Source organism: Amia ocellicauda, chromosome 1, assembly GCF_036373705.1.
Source record: "Amia ocellicauda isolate fAmiCal2 chromosome 1, fAmiCal2.hap1, whole genome shotgun sequence".
In the NCBI taxonomy this organism is placed as follows: domain Eukaryota; kingdom Metazoa; phylum Chordata; class Actinopteri; order Amiiformes; family Amiidae; genus Amia; species Amia ocellicauda.
In genome coordinates, this window is record NC_089850.1 from 37,949,886 (window position 1) to 37,973,913 (window position 24,028).

Below are 24,028 nucleotides of genomic sequence, written 5' to 3' on the forward strand. Positions count from 1 at the left end.
TCCCGTGCAACAGCTGGAGTGTTGGTCCTGGGATTATGGCTTTTTATTTTCCAAATTGTTATCTGGCAGAGACATTTTACTGGCCTTCCTTGCCCTCCTTAACTTGATTGTGTTTTCTCATTCTCAGACTCACACCTTCTCCCACTGTACTGGCAAGATTACAAATGAAATACGAGTCACCTTTGTAGTACTAGTCCTCCACTAAGCTCTAAAGCAGATCCAAGCTATGGAAATTATGGAAACATAAATAAAGGTCGGAAAGATAAATACAACGAGAGAAATCACCAAAACCCGTTTAAAAACAATGTGGAGGGTGCAAATCCCACACAGGTGTTGAGAGAAATGAAGTGCCTGAATGTGGTTTAGGTTAACTATATCAAGTGGGGATACATTATTTGGAATGTTTTGCATGCACTGGGAACCAAGTACTGCGATGAAGACTTCTTATTCTCACTGGTGGCTGCGGCACATTCTGGGTCCAGATATGACGAATCATCACAGCACAAGAATACAACACAAGACTGTCGACTTCTTCTCCTCCTCTTTCTTCCTCATAAGCATGAAACAAGGATGCACTTATTTGCATTGAAAACCGGGCTGGCCACGTGCTGAACCTGTTTTTAGTACAGTTGCTTCTTGATTCCATGACATGGATCCACCCTGGACTGCAAAAACACCCTGTTGAAAACCAAGGTTGGAAAAAGAGTAGAAGGAACAAAGAAAGGTTTCTGTAACAGGAAACACCTGTCAATGCCTGGGCTGTTCAGTAGCACAAGGCTACACTGACACTTGCAGGAAGATTCTGATGGTATTTCCCATGTGGGTACCACTTTTTTTTTCTCAAATAAGTGAAACAGTATCTTCCGTTTTACAGTATTATTAACACTTTCAGACACTGCATGAAGTGCAACTTTGGCTGTACTTATTTCTTCTGTAAGATTCCATTAACAATTTCATCAAAATATCTGAAATTGCCCTGCTTTAGATTGTTTTAGATATATGCATGTGTATGTTGTCACCAAAAATAGAAGCAAAAATTAAGGAATAGGGAAACTTAAAACATCATATTTCAGTATAACACCAGCATGCGTCACCAGCACGTTGACAAATGTCAACTGTGACATTTTCGATTTATAACTATATTGAATTTTAATATAATAATTTTAACAAACATAGGTTTGCAGATATGATCAACACTGATCTATACTGCAAAGCAGGACTCTGTCAGGGTTTATAACACTTTAATTAAGATTATTCATAGGAGTCTGAGGCTGTAGGACATCATTCTGATACTCCGATACATCATTCTCATACCGAATACAAAAGGCTTATGGAAATATTGTGAATTAAATTATGTGTAAGCAGATCTACTTTCACAGGACTTCCACTCTGTTTTCTTGAACCCTAACTGTGAAAGACGAGCTTAAATAACCACAAAGAATTATACAGTGGTTAAACTACACCTGCTGCTACTATGTCACGGAAATGAAAATGTGTGCAGGCACTTATAAAACATGAAGAAAATTAAGCTTCCTCAACATGTATCTTTCCTTGCATCTTAAATGCACCAACCACAAAATTAAGGGAAATGTGGTTCTTTCTATATTTAGAATATAATCAAATTAAAAATTAATAATGAGATAATTCAAGTGAAAACTGTGGTACAAGGTACAATTAGATACAATATACAATTTGAACCACTTGTCGTAAACCAATTTAATCGAACTATTGAACGCTACACGTAAACTATGGGTTGTAAACTCCTTCCATTGGGAATGAAAGCAGGATTTGTTTACCTGTCAAGTTTAACACTTACAGTGATATATTTATTATATATATATATATATATATATATATTAGGGAGCTCCTGTTGCGTAGGTTTATTTTTCTTTTACTTTTTTTCCCTCTTGCGGAAAAAGAAGCTATTATCTGTCAGTTGAAACCGACTACATTTTTCAAAGATAACATAATAATGCACTTAATGATGATCTACTGGCCAAATTTGACAGACTGTCACATTAATCAAAATTTCTCTTATAGGCTGCACGCTGGAACCTGCAGGTTAAACCTGCAAAGGTCAAGGAAATATGCTCTATTAATGCAGCTGTGTAAGTAAGTATCCAAGATACTGTAGATGACAAAACAGACAAGATTTTCTGGTGTTATTCTCTCATCAAAGAGGACACTTCTACTTTCAGGCAAAGGTGCAGAGATTTCCACATATTTTACATAATACCTGTATGTACGAGCTCTAAGAAAAGAGTATGCTTTGTTCCTACTTTTAAATACAATAGCCTGATAAATAAAAATAAATCTAGTAATAAAACATAATATTTTGCCATGCTACTACATTGGCAGTATGAATGATGCAAGTATAAAAAGATAATATCCAGGACTGAACCGCTAATTGTGAGATGAGTACGTTTATTACCTTATATTTTATTATTGCTGAATTAGGACATTGAAAATAATTAATGCAAAAAATTATTCCACCCGATAATTGGACACATGGTCTTGCATAGATATTTCAGTGTTCTTTCTTCATTGGGAGATATTTAGGTGACTTGACTGAGCACAAAAAGTGTCTGAAGGTGGTATAGGGAGGCATAAGCTAAAACCATCAGCAAAGAAAAATGGTGGCATGAAACTGACTTAAGCAAGTTATAGGAAACCACGGAGGTACAAAAAAAGATTAATATTGGGCAATTAAATATTTAACAAGGAGCAAACACATTCATGATAATTGTATGTATCTTTCTATCTTTTTAAATACAATAGCCTGATAAATAAAAATAAATCTAGTAATAAAACATAATATTTTGCCATGCTACTACATTGGTAAAGCTAGGTGAGGAACTACACAGCAGTATGAATGATGCAAGTATAAAAAGATAATATCAGCTCTCTAAAGTTTCAGAAATCTAGAGATCGCCTATGAAGGAAATAAGTACAAATGAATAAACAATGACCAGAAGAAATGAGTAAATGCTAAACCCTATAAAGTGGAGTGCTGTGTGTGTGTTGGGGGGGGGGGGGGGGGGGGAGATTTGGCACCTAACAAACACTGTGGACTAGAATCAGTTTGCAGAGGTGAAACTGTTTGGCTTGTGGTGCAGGTGAACTCTGATGTGTAAAAGAAGCAGCTTTGATGAGAAACAGCTCATCTCCAGTGGACTGAAGAATGCAACAAGAATGCAAAAGAAGCAATTCACCTTCTGCACAGAAAACTCTGGCTAAAACCAACAAAACAGTATGCAAACAAACACATATTAAAGAAAAAAAATCTCTTTTTTTTCTAAAGCAAATAGTTCAGAAACAAAATGCCCTCGCTCGCTCAGGTCACGAAAGCAGTTAAACTTGTTCCCCGTTATTTAGCATCTTGTTGCCATTCACTAGAAAGAAAGTAACTAAGGTATGAATGTCATAATGAAAGGGCTGATTTCTAAAGACAAGGGATATAAATATGACAAAAAAGGAATTTTAATGCTCTGCAGATGCTCTACGGTGCTGCAAAGTGACAGACAACGCTAGCCTATTTAGATATTCCTCCACACAAAATGTACTCCGAGTCTCATTGAGCCAGGTTTGAACTGCGTGACACGACATTCCACTTGTCTGCAACAATCGAAGTCTGCGATTAATATGCCGACAAGCCAAGGCAACCAGTATTTTCAGTACCAACTGCCCATGTCAGTCTAAGAAGGTAGTTTTCAAAGTGTCCGTGGATGATCCACATGTTGTCCCTGTGTTAATCCTGGATCTGTTCACTATTTTTTGTATATACTTTATCCGAACTGTTATTTAGCTACATTAATGTCATTAAATATTATTTACAAGATACTCCCATTTCCTTTACCCTCATCCAAAATTGTTTTCCATGCCATCCCACTGACACATGACCATCCTTTGCCATGAAATGAGCGACTTCTCTGTGGCGTATTTCTGTTTGCTGCTATACCCAAGGTCAGGAGGATTGACAAATTGGCATGACATCTGTGCAAAAATTACATCTAATGGTTTTGTGAATTGGGAACAATTGCATTCAATTCTTACAGCTGCCCCTAGGTCTAGAAAGGTAGGATTTCACATTTTAATAGAGCAGTTAGAAATACAACAGAGCTGGGAGGTTCAATTAAATTCTATAAGAAATTGTATAACTGCGTATGTAATGGCCCAAATGTTCATCCCAATATACCGCTCACAGTATTCACAGGAGTACCCCCTTCCATGTGTGCCAGCATTGCAAACCAAAATTAAGATGGATTTGTCAGCCATTTCTTGTACTGTCCTGATAAGAAATAGTACTGGCTGAACAGCAGCACTGCTTCAGCCACCTTCTTTTCTTAAATGGTCTTTTCCTTTTGATAATTTAACCACTGTAACTGCAAGGAAGAATTAATTTATATATGTAAAAAAAACAAAAATAACCGTCTACACCAGACTCCAAAAGGTTTAACATATTCAAGCTCAAACTGAATAAAGCCTTTTACCTGAAAGCCCTGTACTGCACTTGTCCTTACATTTCATAGGCACATGGAGGCTGTAAAAATTGCCACGGTCGATCTCCGGGGACCTTTGATTATCTTCATTCTGTTAGTTCTCAAACAGAGCAACAATAATCCCTCTCAGCAGAGAGGTCTGTGGTTTATTGTGACTTTCATACAGTACATTTCACTTGACTTTTACTAGACTGCTAGATTTTAAGTTTGCAGCTCACTCTTTAATTAAAAAGCCGAAAGCAGTTTGTTTAAGGCAATCTGTACTATGTTTATAAAATTGTCCAAAAGTTGAAGAATTAGTTATTGTAAAAATAAAATTCCAGCTGCAGTAACACTAGTAAAATAGGATTAAAATATGTATTTATATATCCAAAAAAACAGGTATGCCGCATTAAAATGTTTGAGAGAAATAGCATTTATTGTCAATTCAGCAATGCAGGTAGGAAAAACATTTGATTTTGTGTCCTGTAATATAAAGGACCTATTAATGGCAGTTTTAGACATGCATTTAAAATGTTAAGGAGACTTTAAAAGTATGGCACTCATTTTTATAGATGCTTTCCATAAAGGAAATTCTGATCTTATTTTAGCGTATTCTGCATGTTTGTCATGACACCTCTGGACATTTTCCTTGACGCACTTAATGGAGAATTTATTCCAATTTATTATTGGTCTTCAACCAGCAAGAGCATGGACAGAGTAACCCTCTGTGAAGGGCATTACATATAGAAAAGGTTTTGGGCACAGGAGAGGCATTTGAACGGCTGAATGACACTCTAGAGCAGCGATCCCAAGTAAAATATTGTGGAGAGCCCTTCAGGAACAAGTGATTTGTAGAAAATCAATAGCTGAGTAAGGCCCACATTAACTCAAAATTGTGACCCACTTTGCCATGACAAGTTGTGGTCCAGGACTGAACCGCTAATTGTGAGATGAGTACGTTTATTACCTTATATTTTATTATTGCTGAATTAGGACATTGAAAATAATTAATGCAAAAAATTATTCCACCCGATAATTGGACACATGGTCTTGCATAGATATTTCAGTGTTCTTTCTTCATTGGGAGATATTTAGGTGACTTGACTGAGCACAAAAAGTGTCTGAAGGTGGTATAGGGAGGCATAAGCTAAAACCATCAGCAAAGAAAAATGGTGGCATGAAACTGACTTAAGCAAGTTATAGGAAACCACGGAGGTACAAAAAAAGATTAATATTGGGCAATTAAATATTTAACAAGGAGCAAACACATTCATGATAATTGTAAAACTTTCCTACACACAATTATAAATTCATGTTTTAATTAATATAAATATAAGTAATACTATTTACTAGCTGTTGAGCTTGTAAACACCTGTCCCATGCCACTTTTTTATGGTGTAAAGGGTAAATGTCTGTTTAACAAGTAACCAAATACTTACGTAAGCCTCTGCATATACCTCATTAATTACTGCTACAGCACAGTACATTCTAGTTCAAAATATTGTATGCTGGACGAAAAACAAATGTCAAAGACCAAGAACACCTCCTGTTTGGGTTGAGTACAAAAGGATGTTGGATATACAGTATCAACTTCCTTTCAAATGGAATCTAACAACTGGGAATGGGATTCTTGCCCATTTTCTGGAACTGATTGTTTCAAATTTATTATTTTATAAATCCTGATTAAAGTCATCTAGAGAATTACCAATTTTGGGGTAATACCGACCATAATGAGTTCCAGAGGAAGAGGCACCTCAAAACTCTCCAAGTGTTTAGTGGTCTGTACCCAGGCCTATACATATGGTACAACTTAAAAAGTCAGATGGTCATACAATAATAAAAGGAAGGAAAAGGAAGGCGTTTGCACTGTGTCATGTACCAGCCTTCTGAGAGTACCTTCTTAATTACATTTATGCAAATTATAGTATTAGTGCAATAATTATTGTATTTATTATAGGGATTATTTTACCCAAGAAAATAACACGTTCTCCACACACTGGAACCTGGTCATGGTTTAAACACCCAGCACCAACACCAGTGCACTCCAGCCTACTTTTTGCTAGTTTATTCTACCCTAATCCCACTGATAACATCACTTACTTCACACATCCCTATTAGCCATGTTTATTTGGATCAGAACTCAGCTTTCAGACACAACCCCTCCATCTGCTAAGCGCCTCGGTGAGAGAAAATAAACTTGATGCAATGGAGCCAGTGACAGTATCATAACCAGTGGAGGGTAATCCCGGTGTTCTGGGATTTGTTTTGTTTCCCTAAATGTACAGTATACTTACAGGCATTTAAATATAATTCTGATTCTGACATATCCCTTCCAGCTTTGTCAAATACAAATGCTTTCTGTGACTCATTAATTCTCCAGGACTAAACCATAAATCATCTGAATGCCTAGCTTCCGGATGCTTCCGGTTAGGGTATCATGAAATGGATATCTAGCTAAATCCCTGTACTGAATATATATTTTAATCCATATTTATCCATAACCAGTTCATTTTTTAGGTAAAAAATATTCAAAAGTTTCCATAGGTATTAAGAAAGAAAGAAAACTGAACAACAGGTGGTGGTTTCCCTAGTCGCCTAATCTTCACCAGACTGAAATGTTATGGTATGATATTTTGATGAAAAATGTTTGGAGTAAAATGCCAGCAACAGAAAATATCTGATTAATTTGAATTTGAGAAACAATGGTTTATTCTTCTTACTCTGCTATAAGAAGTCATTCAATCACCTTTTGAGGTATTCCGAAATTTGTCTTTATATGTGTTTGTGTGATGTTTTGCATATATGCATACATATATATATATATATATATATATATATATATAAATACAACAGATAGACAGAAAGACAGATAGAATGCTTATTACTGAGGTTTAGCAGTTGTGTTTTTCAGATTCTTTCACCCCTATTTTATGACTTTCTCTATTTTTTCATGCTTAATGTGATTAGAGAGAGATAAAAGCCCCTCTTCGACACAATGCTGTCTGGGAATAGCTAGGACACACAGGGGCTGTGTTACCGTAGTAAGGTTAAATTGATTTCCTTCAGAACAAAAGCCTCCCTGTAATATATGTCTCCTCGGGGACCCCTGCTGCAGGAGGCATGGCTGAAGTGCCTGTAGGCCAGTCTTGAGACAGCACTCTCCCACTGTGAGTCTGCTGGTGTCCATGGAAGAAGAGCATTAAAACACCCCTTTCAGCAAACTTTAACAGAACACCTCTCTGCTCTGGGGACACTGACCCTTTTGTTTGTGGCATATTATCGCCGTGGACAGAATCCTTCACACCATTTGCAGGACACGGGCTGCACAAACCTTTGTCCTTTTCACACAAACCTATGATTTTGTGATTTCACACAGTTACTAGAAATCAGTTACTAGAAATCTCTTGTGTGGGTTGTACAGGAATTATTATTTGTCATCAAAATAATATATGTATATTTACATCCCTATTTAAAGTCTTCAACAAATACTTGAATCAGATGAGTCAAATAACAAAAATGTTCTCGCCTAAATTACCCCATTTTAAATTGTCCAGAGCTTTGACCTTTTTTCTTGTGGCTGAATATGAATTTTCAAAAGCTGATTTTTGCAGCTGTCAGTTGTAACGGCAATTTCTAGCATATGGCTCAAATGCTACGGTTCCATGTAAATAGACAATGGCTACAGGGACAGGCTGAGCCTTTTGGGGTATTCTAAATATAGTTACATCAAGTAACCTATAAAACTTGTAATTTTGTCTGAAACTACTCTTTTAAAGAAGTAAGGAAAAACTAAATGAACTGTAATGGAGAAAAACAACATCTCTTTTTCCGTGATCAGAACAAAATCAAAACATATACCAATAAATGAAAACATTTCTTTCTGCTTAAAATATAATTCCATATTATCATATTTAGCTTTAAAAATGTAACAATCTATGCATCACATAGTTATCAATATTGTTGGTTAGTGTGTATTTTAGTCAGTGTTCATTCACTTGGTGTTTCTGAGGTAGTACAGAAACATTTCCATCTGTTACAATAAAGTCAACAGAACAATCAATAGTCAAAATGAGTCACATTGAATATATTACCACACACTCATAAAAAATAAAGTAATACGTGAAATGGCTGTGGAAAGGATGTATTAGCAATCTGTATTAGGTGACAGTGTTTGCTTGGGCACTCTTCTTAGTATGTTCTGCATTACTTTCAGGACTTACAATATGTGCTTAAAGAAATAAATATACATATTTGATCGACTATGAAAACTTACTTAATCTTAGAACTCAGAGCATGCTGCTGATTTTTTATGAACAGCTTTAAAGCGGTTTGTGCTTGAAGAAAGACTTTCCTACGTCAGGGCCAAAGAATGGAGTAGGCCTCCTCCCCTGATGGTTGCATGAATTGATTTTTGCCTCTTAGTTGGAGTCCAATTTTGAAGACCATGGGGATGACTAGCTTAGTTTGTGAAAGGTCTGACATTGCAAGTTAGGAAAAGGCAAAACCAGACTCACAGGACAGACACTAAAACTAAACCCAAAGTGTTAACGAGAGCTTTCCTATGAGAGTGTGCCTGATAAACAACTGAGTGTTATTGTGTGCAGACTGTAGTGTGATTAGGAACCCATATATGTATGAGAGGCACCTTTGTTATCAACAAAGGATAGGAACTGAACTGATCTAAGTTTGAAGAAAAAAACAGAAAAAAAGAGAACATGTATTGTGTTTAATGCACTCCTTTTTTTAAAAATCTCATTTATCCTGTGCTTGAGATTTGGAATTTTGGTGTCACTATGAAATTTGAACTGTTACTGGAACCTGGAGTCAAAGATTACATTTTCTTATTAACGATAAGAGTGTTTTCTCAATGGGTTTCAAATATGCCTCAGGGGACAATAACTCCATGCTGTTTTTTAGGTGTGTGTGTGTGTGTGTTTTTTCTGTGTGAATGTTCTTTTTACGGAAAAGACAGTTTGCAAAAATACAAACACTCTGTTTTTAGTATCTTATGACTGTGGCTCAAAGAATTTCAGCATAGCAACAGTTATGCTTAGTTGGGTGAGTAATGTGGAATAGGTGATTTGGTAAAAGATTATGTTTCTGAAACAAAAACACCCATCTACCAATCATATCAACCGCAGAAATGTTGCTCTGACCACAAGGCACAGGCGAAACAAAACATGCTCTATTGGTATACGTGACAATAATGCCTCATCTATACACATTTATTGCATGGTATGTAATTACACACATCCAATTTGTACATGGGGCATTTATTTAAAAAGGAAACACACTGAAACTCTATTGATCAAAACACTGTTTCCATATTTTTTTTAATTTACCGTAAAATGAAAGACAAATAATAATGAAGTGGTTGTGATGTTTAAAGAAACTACCCATTCATAGAGCATTTCTTAAATGCAACTGTGGCAAAACTGACCATAGACAACATTTGCATAGGGCTCTGCAATGGATAAACTGTCTTTCTCTTGTCTCCTGTGTCTCTGGGGACAGACCACTTAGGACAGTTATAGCAAATGATGATGAGGATATGTGTTGAATCTAGAAGAAATCTATTATTGAGACTAAGAGGTCCTGTGTCATTTACCATCAGTTGATCCCACTTGTAGCACTGAATTATACCTGCCTGGGAACTCCCAAGACTGGGTCTGATGGGACTGCCACGATCTTTGTGTCCTAGTGCAGCAGGGAGGCCTTGTAACTGGACAACAATCTGTAGGACTATGAGGTGGACACACAGGCTACAGCTGTCCTCTAGTGGGCAGTTTCCATTTTCCATCCAGTCTGAAATGAGCTGTCTAGCGTGATGACTCCATTTAAAGAGATGCTGATAAGTTAATCACAATCAACACAGAATAACAGTAAGGAGATGGAGGGGGGGTGAAACCTGTATTTAATCAACTGGGAAAAATATTGTTGCTTGTCATTGCAAAACCTTGTTTTATTATTATTATTATTATTATTATTATTATTATTATTATTATTATTATTATTATTATTATTATTATTTTTATTATTAATATTAATGTAACTTCCTAATACCTGAGGTGTAAACCCTTGCTGTAGAGAACATCTTCTTTCTTTGTGTCATTTTCCTTGACATGCATAGTTCCTAGCCTTTCACCTCATTGTAAGGTGTGTAAAAAGGCAGTGGAGTATTTTAAGTGAATCCTAAGTGCTTCAGCATTGCACCTTTAATCATTATACCACCAACAATGCGAGTTTACCAATCCCCCTAAAAGTGTAAGTGATTACATATCCAATCCTTTAGCACGGCTTGTGAACCAGTGGCATCCATTGTTTTCATAAATCCTTTCTCCTTGGGATCAGCCTCGCATTCCTTCAGCATACTTCTACTGACCCTTGGGCTATCAGCAATTACAGGCTTCACTCTTGACGTTTCAGAGTGTCTTTTATTCTTTTCCTTCCCAGTTCTCACGGATTGCTGGGTCTCGGCTCTCTCTGTAGCACCGTGTCAGTCAGATGGCTAGGAGTGCATTACTGTGATCCTACAGTAGCATGAGGAGGCATTGGATGTTTGACACATTATCACTGGAGGATTAAGCTTTTATCACTCATCTGTTATGGTACATTACATCTGCTTAGCTATGATTACAGTACAACACAGTGTGAAAGTTATACTGGAGAGAAGACAGACTTGGCACATTTTTACTCTCAACTGTGGCATTTCAGAGAACCTCCCTTACAATGATGGTATTAAAAGACATTTTAAGCAATGAAATAAGCTAATTTTATTACTTCTATAAGCTGTGTGGTGTAATAGGAGAGCCCGGATGCTATATATTTACCGCTACAGATTTTGTCATTACAATATTATGCTAATTATTTATACTGAAATTATGATTTGTGAATATATTTGGGTATATATAGTACTGTGCAAAAGTTTTAGGCAGGTGTGAAAAAATACTGTAAAGTAAGAATGCTTTCCAAAATAGACATGTTAATAGATTATATTTATCAATCAACTAAATGCAAAGTGAGTGGACAGGAGAAAAATCTAAATCAAATTCATATTTGGTGTGACCACCCTTTGCCTTCAGAACAGCATCAATTCTTCTAGGTACATTTGCACAAAGTTAGGGATTTTGTAGGCATATAGTCAGGTGTCTGATTAAACAAATATACCAAACAGGTGCTAATGATCATCAATTCAATATGTAGGTTAAAACACAATCATTAACTGAAACAGAAACAGCTGTGTAGGAGGAATAAAACTGGGTGAGGAACAGCCAAACTCAGCTAACAAGGAGAGGCTGCTGAAGAAAGTTTACTGTCAAAAGCCATACACCATGGCAAGACTGAGCACAGCAACAAGACACAAGGTAGTTATACTGCTTCAGCAAGGTCTCTCCCAGGCAGACATTTCAAGGCAGACAGGGGTTTCCAGATGTGCTGTCCAAGCTCTTTTGAAGAAGCACAAAGAAACGGGCAATGTTGAGGACCGTAGACGCAGCCAAGGAAACTTACTGCAGCAGATGAAAGACACATCATGCTTACTTCCCTTCGCAATCGGAAGATGTCCAGCAGTGCCATCAGCTCAAAACTGGCAGAAAACAGTGGGACCCTGGTACACCCATCTACCATCCGGAGAAGTCTGATCAGAAGTGGCCTTCATGAAAAGCTTGCGGCCAAAATGTCATACCTCCGATGTGGCAACAAGGCCAAGTGACTCAACTATACACGGAAACACAGGAACTGGGGTGCAGAAAAATGGCAGCAGGTGCTCTGGACTGATGAGTCAAAATCTGAAATATTTGTCTGTAGCAGAAGGCAGTTTGGTCATTGAAGGGCTGGAGAGCAGTACACGAATGAGTGTCTGCAGACAACAGTGAAGCATGGTGGAGGTTCCTTGCAAGTTTGGGGCTGCATTTCTGCAAATGGAGTTGGAGATTTGGTCAGAATGAATGGTCTCCTCATTGCTGAGAAGTACAGGCAGATACTTATCCATCATGCAATACCATCAGTGAGGCATCTGATTGGCCCCACATTTATTCTGCAGCATGGCAATGACCCCAAACATACAGCAATAGTCATTAAGAACTATCTTCAGAGTAAAGAAGAACAAGGAGTCCTGGAAGTGATGGTATGGCCCCCACAGAGCCCTGATCTCAACATCATTGAGTCTGTCTGGGATTACATGAAGAGAGAGAAGCAACTGAGGCTGCCTAAATCCACAGAAGAACTGTGGTTAGTTCTCCAAGATGTTTGGGCCGACCTACCTGCCGAGTTCCTTCAAAACCTGTGTGCAAGTGTAACTAGAAGAATTGATGCTGTTTTGAAGCCAAAGGGTGGTCACACCAAATATTGATTTGATGTAGATTTTTCTTCTGTTCACTCACTTTGCATTTTGGTAATTGATAAATATAATCTATTAACATGTCTATTTTTGAAAGCATTCTTACTTTACAGCATTTTGTCACACCTGCCTAAAACTTTTGCACAGTAGTGTACACATAAACATTCCTAGAAAATCTTGACGTATAAAAACCTTTTTTGACCTGTCACAGTCTCTAATGATGGTGTAGGACTTTCCCTTGTCTTAAATTGAATTGCAGGACCATCTTTATTTAAATAAATTATGCAAAATAAATAAAAATACATGAAACAAATAACGAAAATGATGAATAAAATCAATGCAAAAATAGAAAGAAACTAAAATATAAAGAAGCACCAAATCTGTCTATGCACCAAGTCATCTTGTTTGACTGATTTTCTGCAGTGCACACAAGGCTAATTAACCCATAAAGGATACAATAACTGAGTCAACCCACAGCGTTGAACTGTGTGCCCAGAAATAATAGAAAGAACAACCCAGACACAGTTTAGCTTCTCCAGAATCTCATTTAAGCACTAGGCAGAGTGCCAGGGCCTTAAAGTACAATAACCAACCCCAGGCAGCTCCCTACAATCAAGTGAACTCTGGGCCTTTCCGTCCATGAGCACAGTAAAATCCAGCCACCGATCTATACCTCAGTGCCCGGAATCATAAGGGAATCCATTATTCCAAAACAAATATCTAGACTGAGGCGAACAGGAGTTTCTTATTATCGCACATCATATGTTACAGAAAATAATCGTTTATGTTTGTTTCTTGGCAGCAAGCAATCTTCTGCGATGCAATGCGGCTGGAGTAAAGGTTTTTATATTGCAAAATTCCCTGAGTGGTGCACGATGCCAGACCTTACGCGGCGAGTTGGTTCACAGAAAGTAGAAGGAAAACGCCTTCAGATTCTGAGCCAGGCTCTTTAACAATAATGTTTATTAGACCAGGTGTACAAAGCCCAAGCTCAGTGTGCCTGTGACTTACAGGCAATAAAAAAGGCATGTTTAATTTTACAGGTAATGGGTCTGCTATATAATAGAGAAGGACAACCGGAGATTTGTTTTCCTTTGGAAGAGCATAAGAAAGTGAAGGCGTCAGCTGAGAGAATAATTAATGAGTTTTAAAAATGAAAAGAAAAAATAATTTGCTCAAGAACGGGATCAAAAAAATCTAGTGATTTAACCTCAAATACAATTCAGAGATACTGTAAGTATATATAAACTGCCTTAGCATGAAGACGCTCTACATTTACCCTGTAAGACTATATCACAATAAACTAGCAAAACTATAGTTTTGGAGGCTGAACTTCATCCTCACAGATATCAGGTGAACCTGCTGGTTCCCACACTTTGCTCTCTGATTAAAAGAGTATTTTTCAGTAATGATTTAAATCAAATACTCACGTGCCTCTATAGGATTCAGGAGCCAGATTGACCAAAGCTCACTAAAGGGTATTGTTTGCTAAATAATTTCACATTGATAACCGTCTATACCTTTGATTGCTAGTATATTGTATACTCTAAAATCATAACAGGGAATAGGCCATCAGTTCCAGTGCCAAGGGGTAAAGAGCTGTGAAGTACTTCAATGGGAAACGAGCAACTCTTGAATGCAGAACAGGCTGTAAAGAAATCGTGCCAACATGGAAATTCAAGTTTCTCTTTTTTATATAAAAATAAAAATTAGGTACAAATGGAGGCCAGCAATAATAAAACAGCATGCGTCTTTGGCTCAGATGATTTTTTGGTAACTAGACATTCAGAAACAGAAAAATCTCCTTACCTGGAGTTCAGGATCCCTCTTCATCATTTCCAGAATTATGTGACATCCAATGGAGTGGCCAATCAACACAAGTTTCATGTGTCTTGGGACATGATGCCTCAGGAAGGCTAGTTTGTGTTCAATCTGCCCATTCAGTCCAAATACATCCTCGATTTCCATTAGGTCGGTATCTGATAGGATACAAAAAAAAATATAATTATAAGTTTAGTACAATAAAATTACATTTGTGCAATATCAAGTGACATTACTACTTAACAATATATCTGTATCAGCATAGTGTATAAGAATAAATAAAAGCAATACTATAATATAAAGTGTTAATTTTAATGATGTCTAATTGTATTGTACTCTCCACAATCCCAAAATTAAACTGGTACTCCCCTCCCAGGTTAACTGCCACAGAAAGCTAACAATTACATTTCCTCAGGTGGGGTCTCCACTGTGTGAACAGCTGTATCTGCCTTCAGCTCATTAGATGTCCTAGTAAAATACGCAAGGCGTTTATTCATATTACAAATATCAAAAATGTATACAAATATTCAAATACTTGCTGGTTCTATGCTGTAATGCTATGTAATGCATTTGGAAATAGCCCATAAATCAAAAGAGAGCTTCATCACCGCCAAAAGACAACCTCTGAAAGCCTGGCTAACTGTCACAATCCTGACCTTCCTCATTATGGAGCGAAGCCATGAAATCAGAGGCACCAACACTGTCACGTCCATTGAGAGTAATGATTATGTTTTAATTTTTCCTTTTTCACAATTCAATCCTTTTCCCAAGAAATATTCTCCGCAATGAATATGTAATGACAACAACTTGCCTCCGTCTCAGCAGGAAGCTGCCAAATCATCCGCCAGTGCCTTGCAATATATTTGAATATATTTTTAATTAAGCCCATAGAAGTTCAATGGGGTCAAATTGGTGTGGCACACAGGGAACAAAGAAAAGCCTGCCCGGCACTTATTTGTAACTGCAAAACTTATGAGACCTTGGAGATCAGTATATCATCCTAAAACTGAAGTTTACGGAGCAGCATATCTTTCATTCAGTGATGTTGCCAGTGGATTTTAAACTGACCTTAAATGTTCAATAAAATGTTCAGTGCTTTCTCTTATATGCCTCTTTTGCACACCATCCCTCTCAACAAAAGTTTAAGTATTTCTTGTGATAAAACATTTGCACAAGAAACATTGGATTGTGTTATAAATTCTTTAAAAAAAGAGTGGTTAAATGTGTATGCCAGTTGACCTTTAGCTACTGTTACAGACTGTTATAAACACCCTAATTTTTCCATAGTATACACATCTGCACAAGAATGCTAAAAATGAGGATTCTGTTTCATTACTAACGTATCTTGGGAGAGTGTTAGTAAGTGTTTAAAAGACAACAACAGCGATGAACACACTGTACAGAATATATAAAAGGAAGTTCTGGACTGTGTGTAGATTTATACTTAAGTAAAAAAAAAAATCCCAGTACTGTCACTTACCCTCACTCACAAATGAACACTTAATGGGAGATGTAGCTCCAAAATGAGTGAAAATAAAGAGTAGTTTATCCTTAGCTACAGCTAGAGTTATAAAATGGACCTTTAAATTTCCACATTGGCTGAAGAGTATTGGCTTGAGGTTCTGTGTATTTTACAAACAAACATTCAGCTGCACCTATTAAAAGCTATCACAAAGACACCCTATGTTGTGTGTGAAGTATCAATGCCAGCCCAACGTGTAGGTGTCATTATAAATAAATGCTAAACTACACATTCTGCTAAATTTACACTAATAAAAACACGTTAACCAATACCTGTAAATCTCTCGTGCCAAAAAAAAGTGTTGTTTTGCCGTTGAAGAGGCTGAAAAGGTTAACACCGCTGTCATCATCAGAAATGTATACAATGCTGAGCACAGACTACGGTTTTTATATAAGTAGCCCAACGGTAGTTAGCTGGAAGAAACTGTATTTGGCATTTTATCCAGTAATCCACCATTCTCAAACTAACGAAAGAAGAAAAACATGCCCAAAATAGTTTAGTAAATCTGTCATCACAGTGTTTTTATGGGTACCCCACTGCCAGCTGCTGACTTTATTTCTTCGGCGGGAATGCAATTACTGCTCATTTATCAATATAAAAAGGGTCCTGACACAACCCAGGCCTTACAGACTGACCAAAGCCCAGAGCTCGCAGCCACATCCACATCCTGTATCCTGCTACCTCAATCTGAAACGGTTACGGAGGTCCAGCGCTGCACTTCCATTACATTTTTCCAAAGTGCACCTCTCAGCTCCCTGTCAGTACAGAGAGTCCCAAATCCATTCCATATCCATCTTTCACTTGTTGTTTAATTCCCCCACTGCACTCCAGCGATTCACATAGGTTTGTATTTATTTTATTTATTTTTTAAGTGCTAACACAAAGGGATGGATGGATGGAGCTCTTTTTCATCAAACAGCAATCTGCATCAACAATGTTCGGTGAGAGGAAAAACAGTTCTGGCACACTTAATGACATAGCACCACATTTTTACTTCAATAGGGCACTAAAAGTGTGAGAGCCTTCCAAATGTACAATCTAAAAATATATTTTTTTAAACAGAATTAAATTACAATTTGGCCCCCAAAAAAGCAGACATTTTGAACAACTAACTACTTTCAGAACCAATGAATGTAAGTTTAGGAACAAAGTCAGGTAAGGTAAGATTATTAGACCTTGAGGAGAAAGTAATGGATTTGAAATAGTAACACAGATGACCTCCAGATGTAATAACATTATAATACAGTATCTATCAATACAGTAATGGAAAGCGTAAACAATCAACAAAACACTTTTTGTTAAATTAGAAAGTACTGAGCAAGCCTTGAAAATCCATGCTGCTACTCTCAAGACTTCATTGGGCACCACTGTAAATGTTAGTCGCCCTGGATAAGGGTGTCTGCTAAGAAATACATAATAATACAAATAATAATAATAATGATCATCATCATCCTGTTTTCCTCCATGGCCTGCAAGCAGTAAAATCACCACAAGACCTAATAAACTTGCTCTGCCGCCCCCCTAACACATGGAGAATCTGGCAAAAATGTACTTATTCTAAACACGTATTTTTGCTAACTTCTTACTATCCCATTAGTAATTGTACAAATTTCACAAAATGGAAAACGCAGTGCTTGTTGCTACCCAAATGATTTTACTGAGTGATTCATCGGTCCTTGCAAATGTTATAGCTGTTCCTAAATTACTGCTCTCCTGCCAGTTCTCAGTGTTCTCACTGACAAGGCAGGTCAGTCTGCTTTGGTGTGATTAACAGCGCATGCTCACAAATCTGACCTTTGGGAAGTTTCCCTCGAAGCTTACATGAACGTGAGGATATAGTTACAGAACAGTCCCTATTTTCTGTTTCTTTTATTTCATTTTTTTTTTAATTATACAGAAATTAATCAAAAGTGAAAGAAAGTAGTTAACTAAACCTGATGCAAGAGTTCATGGCCTACAAACAAAATAAATAAACAAACATGAACAAACAAAAAATTAAACATCGAAGATTGCCTTTATTCTGCATAATTTGTTTTTGTAATTCTTTACACAAACACACAGTGTTCACACAAAACATTGTGGTGGGATCTGGAGTATTTACAACATTTTTTCTGCAAGGGGAAGGAATAATAAATATAAAATAAAATTCACAGCTTAATGGCCTCCAGACATCTTTTGCATTTCTGAGTAACAGTTAATGTGAAATATGGAAGATTTGTCCATTTATTTAAAAATAAAATTGTAACTTTCTAGGACCTATAACATCATTGAAGCTTTGTTATTGGGTTAGTGTTTTGCTTGCCAGTATTTCATTGTATTTCAGCTGTAGTCAGTATGTAACTGACTTTGTGAGGTTGTGGAGATAGCTTTTTAAAGTTATTGGTCAAGGCTAGGAAGGCTAGGAAAGTAAAAAAGGCTTTGACAAGAGAGAACTAGGTCTTAACAGAAATATAAAGCTTTAGATATATTTGGCATTAGTTGAGCTTCTGAAAAACCTGCATGAAAAAAATGATTTCACTCAGCTGAGAAAAGCTGTAAAAGACAAAACACAGACTTTTTAAAACGTATTTAAACTTTAAACTTATACGTAACACACAATGATCAACTAATGTGTCTTACCTCCATTTCAGATTGTATGGAGTGATGTTTTAATGCTATATATGTATATGTATATATATGTATATGTGTATATATATATATATATATATAAAAAAAAAACTTGAAATACAGGGCAGACAGGAATGCTTAGAAAATACTAGGGCACACTTCCGAATAGACGTTCCCAAGATTTATGATCTCTGACCCAGTACTAAACCTTTTACTCTTGAGAATAGTTCTTAGGATTATTTTAAACATGGTTAATTAGCTTCTTTCTTTGAGTACATGTACTCAAATTACTTAAACTAGGAGAGTTGCCAAGAAGAAATGTCATGCTGTATTTCAGGGTGAATTTTTGAGAATATAAAACTGCATAAAAACTTCACACGTATTAGATTAAATCTAACAGGTAGCAAAATAGACTTATGTTTCAAAATACAGCCCTGGTTTAGATTACAAAGTGCGTAAAATTACACTTATGCTCTCGGAGGTTTATAAAATATGTTGTTTAGTAACAGATTATTTTGATTACTCTCATAAAGTCTCTCTCTTCTAGTCACTTTTAATTGTTGTATGTAATCAATTTTAAAAATATTCTGCTTATCACTTGAAACCATGTCCATTCAGGGGGGGAAAGATCCCCATAGGTTCACCGGTTCACCGAAATTTTCCAGTCCCAGAAAAGGTCCCCTGTGAGATCATTATACACAACATAAACAACAAAATACAGGGCAATTCCATGTGTCATAAGGGACACCCAGAAGTCTTTACTTCTTCCTTGGAAACAAACAGTATCGCAGCACCATCCCTAACTAACTTCATTGAAGACTGTCTAACACCTTAGTTTACACACACAAACATTCAAATAAATACATAAATACATTCGTTGGTTTTAAACTAAAAAATACATTTTTTATTCATAAAATCATATAACCCCCCCCCCCCCCCACTTCATTACACTATGCATGTAGTGGTTCATTAGTATCGCTTAAATTTAATTGTCTACCTTCAGAACATCAGAGCTTCAGTAATGAAAACTCCTTGAATGTGAATCTTGAATATGAGCGGCCCATGAGTGTTCTTGTGGTGTTAAAGAGTTTTCCAAAAAGGAGGCCATTAAGACACAACCTGACTTTGTTGTTACTCTGTATTTCTCTACAAAACCACACAAATAGGTATAATAATTTTAAAAGCCCCAGAGAGCGGTAAAACTAGATGCTCACCAGAACTACCAAAGCTAAATTACAGAAACAAGGGGCTAAGTGTGGACACTTTCGGCCTGATTTACTTTGTCAATATTCCTTCTTAAACGTGAGCTATATCTTGTCACTGAAAATCTGAAAACTACCCAATTATAATAAAATGACAAGAGTGACCTGCTCCATTTCGGGGCATGGTGCTGGGCAGCCCTGGCTTCACCCTGCGACTTCAGGAAGTACTAGTCCCTACTCATGTGATCCCTGGTGTTAATGGGCCCTGTTTGTTTGCACCTGGTTAGGGCCCCTTGAACGGGGTTAGGACTGGAAACCCCACAGGGAAAGGGCAGCACTCTCTAAAGAGGAGGACACATACTGGCCGCACAGTTTCAGTGAGAGGAGTGTTAAACACGGTGCACACACACAGAATGCAAAGGGTTTCAACTTGGGCACGCTTTAGATGTTACAGGCCAAATCTGTGTCAGCCAATCCTGCTTCCACATTTCACAACCCTTCATTCATGCCACTGGGTTAAAATAGGTGAGTCTGAGTCAGTAGGGCTAACTCCACACATGAGAGGAGACCATTCAGTCTGGGATGAGCAGGAAGCTCCTTATTTTCTTAATCATTCAGGCAGATCCACAATGATTGTGGCAGCGATCACTAAAAATAAATGTGCAGACGAACAACAACAAAAAAATTGCCTTGGTTAGTTTACACTGCTTTACAATGCTTGCCTTTTCAAATTTGTTTTTCTTCTTAAAATAAAACCATAAAAATCCTTTATCAAGATGTCTAATATATCTGTTTAAGGGTGTTTTATGCTGAAATGAATGTAAGTGGCTTTACATGATGCCAGAAATGAAGACAGACGAGACCTGTCGCCGTTTCAGTGCAGTTGATGTTGAGGTTTGGAGTGTACAATGCTCCCACGTTCCCTGGAAAATGTGACAATGCATTATTCGCTCTCTCCAGCCTGCTTTTTCCTGTACTAGGCAAGTGGAGGAGGAATTGTTTCCAACTTTGCAAAAGAATGTAGCATTACTGTTGTCCAGCAGATTAGCCACTCATTGAGAGAGACCCTTCAATGCTCTTATTTAATTAATGTATTCATTTTCAGATCGGCAAATCGAGGCAATAAGAGTCTCCCTTTTTTCTGAACAAGCAGAATGAGTGAGTGCTTGCAAGCATATACATGGTGGTATAAAAATTGTTGGGAAAAAAGACACAACTCAAATATAATTTCAACGTTTAAAATAAAAGAGGAACACTGAATTAAATAAACACAGTTTGTTATTATGGTTGCAATGTGACACTTATCAAATAAAGGCGTTTTTCACTCTCAGCAGAAATTAGGGGTTAATGTCTTATGCCTTTATATAATCCACTTAAATATTGTGTCTACCTTAAAAGCTTCATGAAACATAACGGGTGGCCTTTCAAATAATAATAAAACAACCACCAGATTCCAAGACTTCAAATTAAGTGGAGATTGATGGATCAAAGATAGAATGCACAATATGGAACAAATTACAAAGCCGTGTTGCAGCTGTTTAGGATCTTTCAAGAACCGGCTAGATAAGGTCAGAGAGCTACAGGTTCTAGGAGCTGGTTCAAAATGATAGGCCAAATGGGTCCCTAAACTCACATCATAGGGAGCTCTACTGGGTCTCCACGCGCTCCCAATGTCTGCAGTAGATTGCTGGAGGACAGACAAAATCAATAGAGATCTCAGGGACTCAAATTAAGGCTGATTATGAAAAAAGTTAGCACAAAGGATGCTGAGGCTGCAGGACTTTAGTGTTAATTGTTATGCTGCTACGGGTTCCTGTTGATGACTCTGTATGTTCACTTTGTTTGGTAGCAAATCTGTCGTCTGCGATTGCAATACAATCTCTGTGTCTTGTGATCCTACTTACTCAGGTACTGATGTACTGCTCTCTGCTGTTCCAAATTATTTGTAATTTCTTAGCCATTAGTCTGAGGATTTTATGGAGCTCTCGGGGTCTTTTAAACCTTTTAAACTGGGCCTCCCAGATTGTACTTGTTTGCACTTTTCAATACGTGCTTGTCACTCTTCATATTATTACAAATTGTATTATTAGTAGTGGACTGTGTCAATAATTGCCTATCCTTTACATGGTCCAACTTCAATGAGGTATACCTTTTGTCAATGCACATGTTTTTCATTGTTTTATTTTCTTAATACATGTATTACATTGTTTATTTGTTAACAAGTTTCAGTTTTCAAATTATTTATTTAAAATATATAAAAGACCTTCATGACATATTTCTATGTTTTGCTTAACTTTCTGCAGGATGGTGAAAAATGTGTGTAACTGTACTATCTCCTTCGAAAAATATTTTCCATGAGATGTAGGCTGTTGCAGATGAAGGCCGGCAGAATATACATTTAACGTATGTAGCTAATGCTAAGGGAAGGGGGAAAAATGAAAGTAGGTGTGTAAAGCCATTAGCGTATAACCTCCCACACATAATCCATCCAGGAGTAATGATAAACACAGCCCAAGGGGATAGGGTCAACACAGATACCAGCAAACTGTTTCTCCTGACCTCCGCTTTCTCCAGATTAAATTCTTAAGAGTTCCTGCAAGTAGCCAGCTGTATTTAATTAGAGGCGGGTGGTATCAGCTGGTGAACATACCACTGTCATAGGGGTGAAACTGATCTGCAAACGTCCTGAATCCTGCATAGAAGCTGCTAGTATTTCAAAAGGTAGAGGCATTATACTTGCAAAAAATAAGACATTAGAATGGTATCCTGTGGTGCAAATGCTGAGATAATAGTGAGGAATTTCTACAAATAGGACAGACCGTTACATGGTGATTAGTGGCCAATATATAGCAGATTTGTGACAAATGACATTTGCATTATTTTGTAATCAGTATTCCAGATCTATAGATGGTACATTAATCTGGTTTATTTAGTTCTTGGCTATTCTGACATTACACCAAGACAAGAAGCCAGGTATGCGTGCATTATTCTAAATGGCTATGAACGCTTTACAAGCAGAATAATGAAATATATCCATCTCAAAACAAGTCTGAAACTTTTGTAACATTTGGCCAGACAAACAGTAGATGCCCAGCAGAAAAAGGTTCTGGGAGCCAATCTTGTGCTTTGGCACAAACTTGGGACTTCATGGACTGAGCCTTTTAATGTAATGGATTTGACACAATTTAACATTGTACAGTAAGCTCTCCTTAAAAAGCCAGTTTGACTCTTTATGCTTTAAAGAAATACATTAGAAGACAGAGTCAGAAAGATACTTAATATTATATAAAAAACAGAGCAGTCCAGTAACTGTGACGGACCTATATGAGAAATCACAGTATAGTTATTTTTTTACAATCAACTTTCATTCTTACTTCCAATAAAAAATATAATAATAATAATAATAATAATAATAATAATAATAATAATAATAATAATAATAATAATAATACATTTGTATGTGTAGTTTTTAGGTTTATCATCAGTCTACCAAAGTCACAGTCTTCAGCAGATATAGAAAGATGACAAATTCTAAAATAGGGTGCACCAGAGAATTATAGAAGGAAGAGGTTTTTAAATAGCAACCACTTAAATGGTACCTCCATACAAACATTTACATGGCAATTAAATTTAATCAGGTTTACATTTTTGTGTTACCAGGACACAGCGAACCAGAGCTATTCTTAGGAGCCAACTAAATCCGGTATTGATCCATTTTATAATAGTTGTTAGGGTTTCCTTTAGTTTATTACATAAAATTCACTAGCCACTTTTTTAACTACCTCCTTTTCCTAACTCTATTTTAGGAGTCTCATTCTTTCCTGGTTAAGTGACGTCAAGTCCAGCTCCTTTTACGCCGTACTCTTTGTTTATTTAACTTTACAGACAGGGCAGTGTTAGTTCACCAGTCCTAACGCCATTTAAACATTAACTACATTTATTCTGTCTAATAACAACTCTGAAAGGACCACCCAATTAATCCCCGTGAAAATACTAACATACTGAGCCACTCTCCGCCAGCAGTTCTGTATTTACAGTATGGACACTGAGTTTGCAA

The 24,028-nt window shown here is 36.9% G+C and overlaps 1 protein-coding gene across 3 annotated transcripts in view; it reads right to left on the reverse strand.

The window, feature by feature from the left end:
* Positions 1-24,028, reverse strand: part of ldah (lipid droplet associated hydrolase) — a 94,709-nt gene that overhangs the window by 30,474 nt on the left and 40,207 nt on the right. For all 3 annotated transcript variants that reach the window (XM_066704038.1, XM_066704047.1, XM_066704057.1), the window contains one exon: positions 14,629-14,798. In XM_066704038.1, the coding sequence (XP_066560135.1) occupies positions 14,629-14,798 (170 nt within the window). The remainder of the gene's footprint in view (positions 1-14,628; positions 14,799-24,028) is intronic.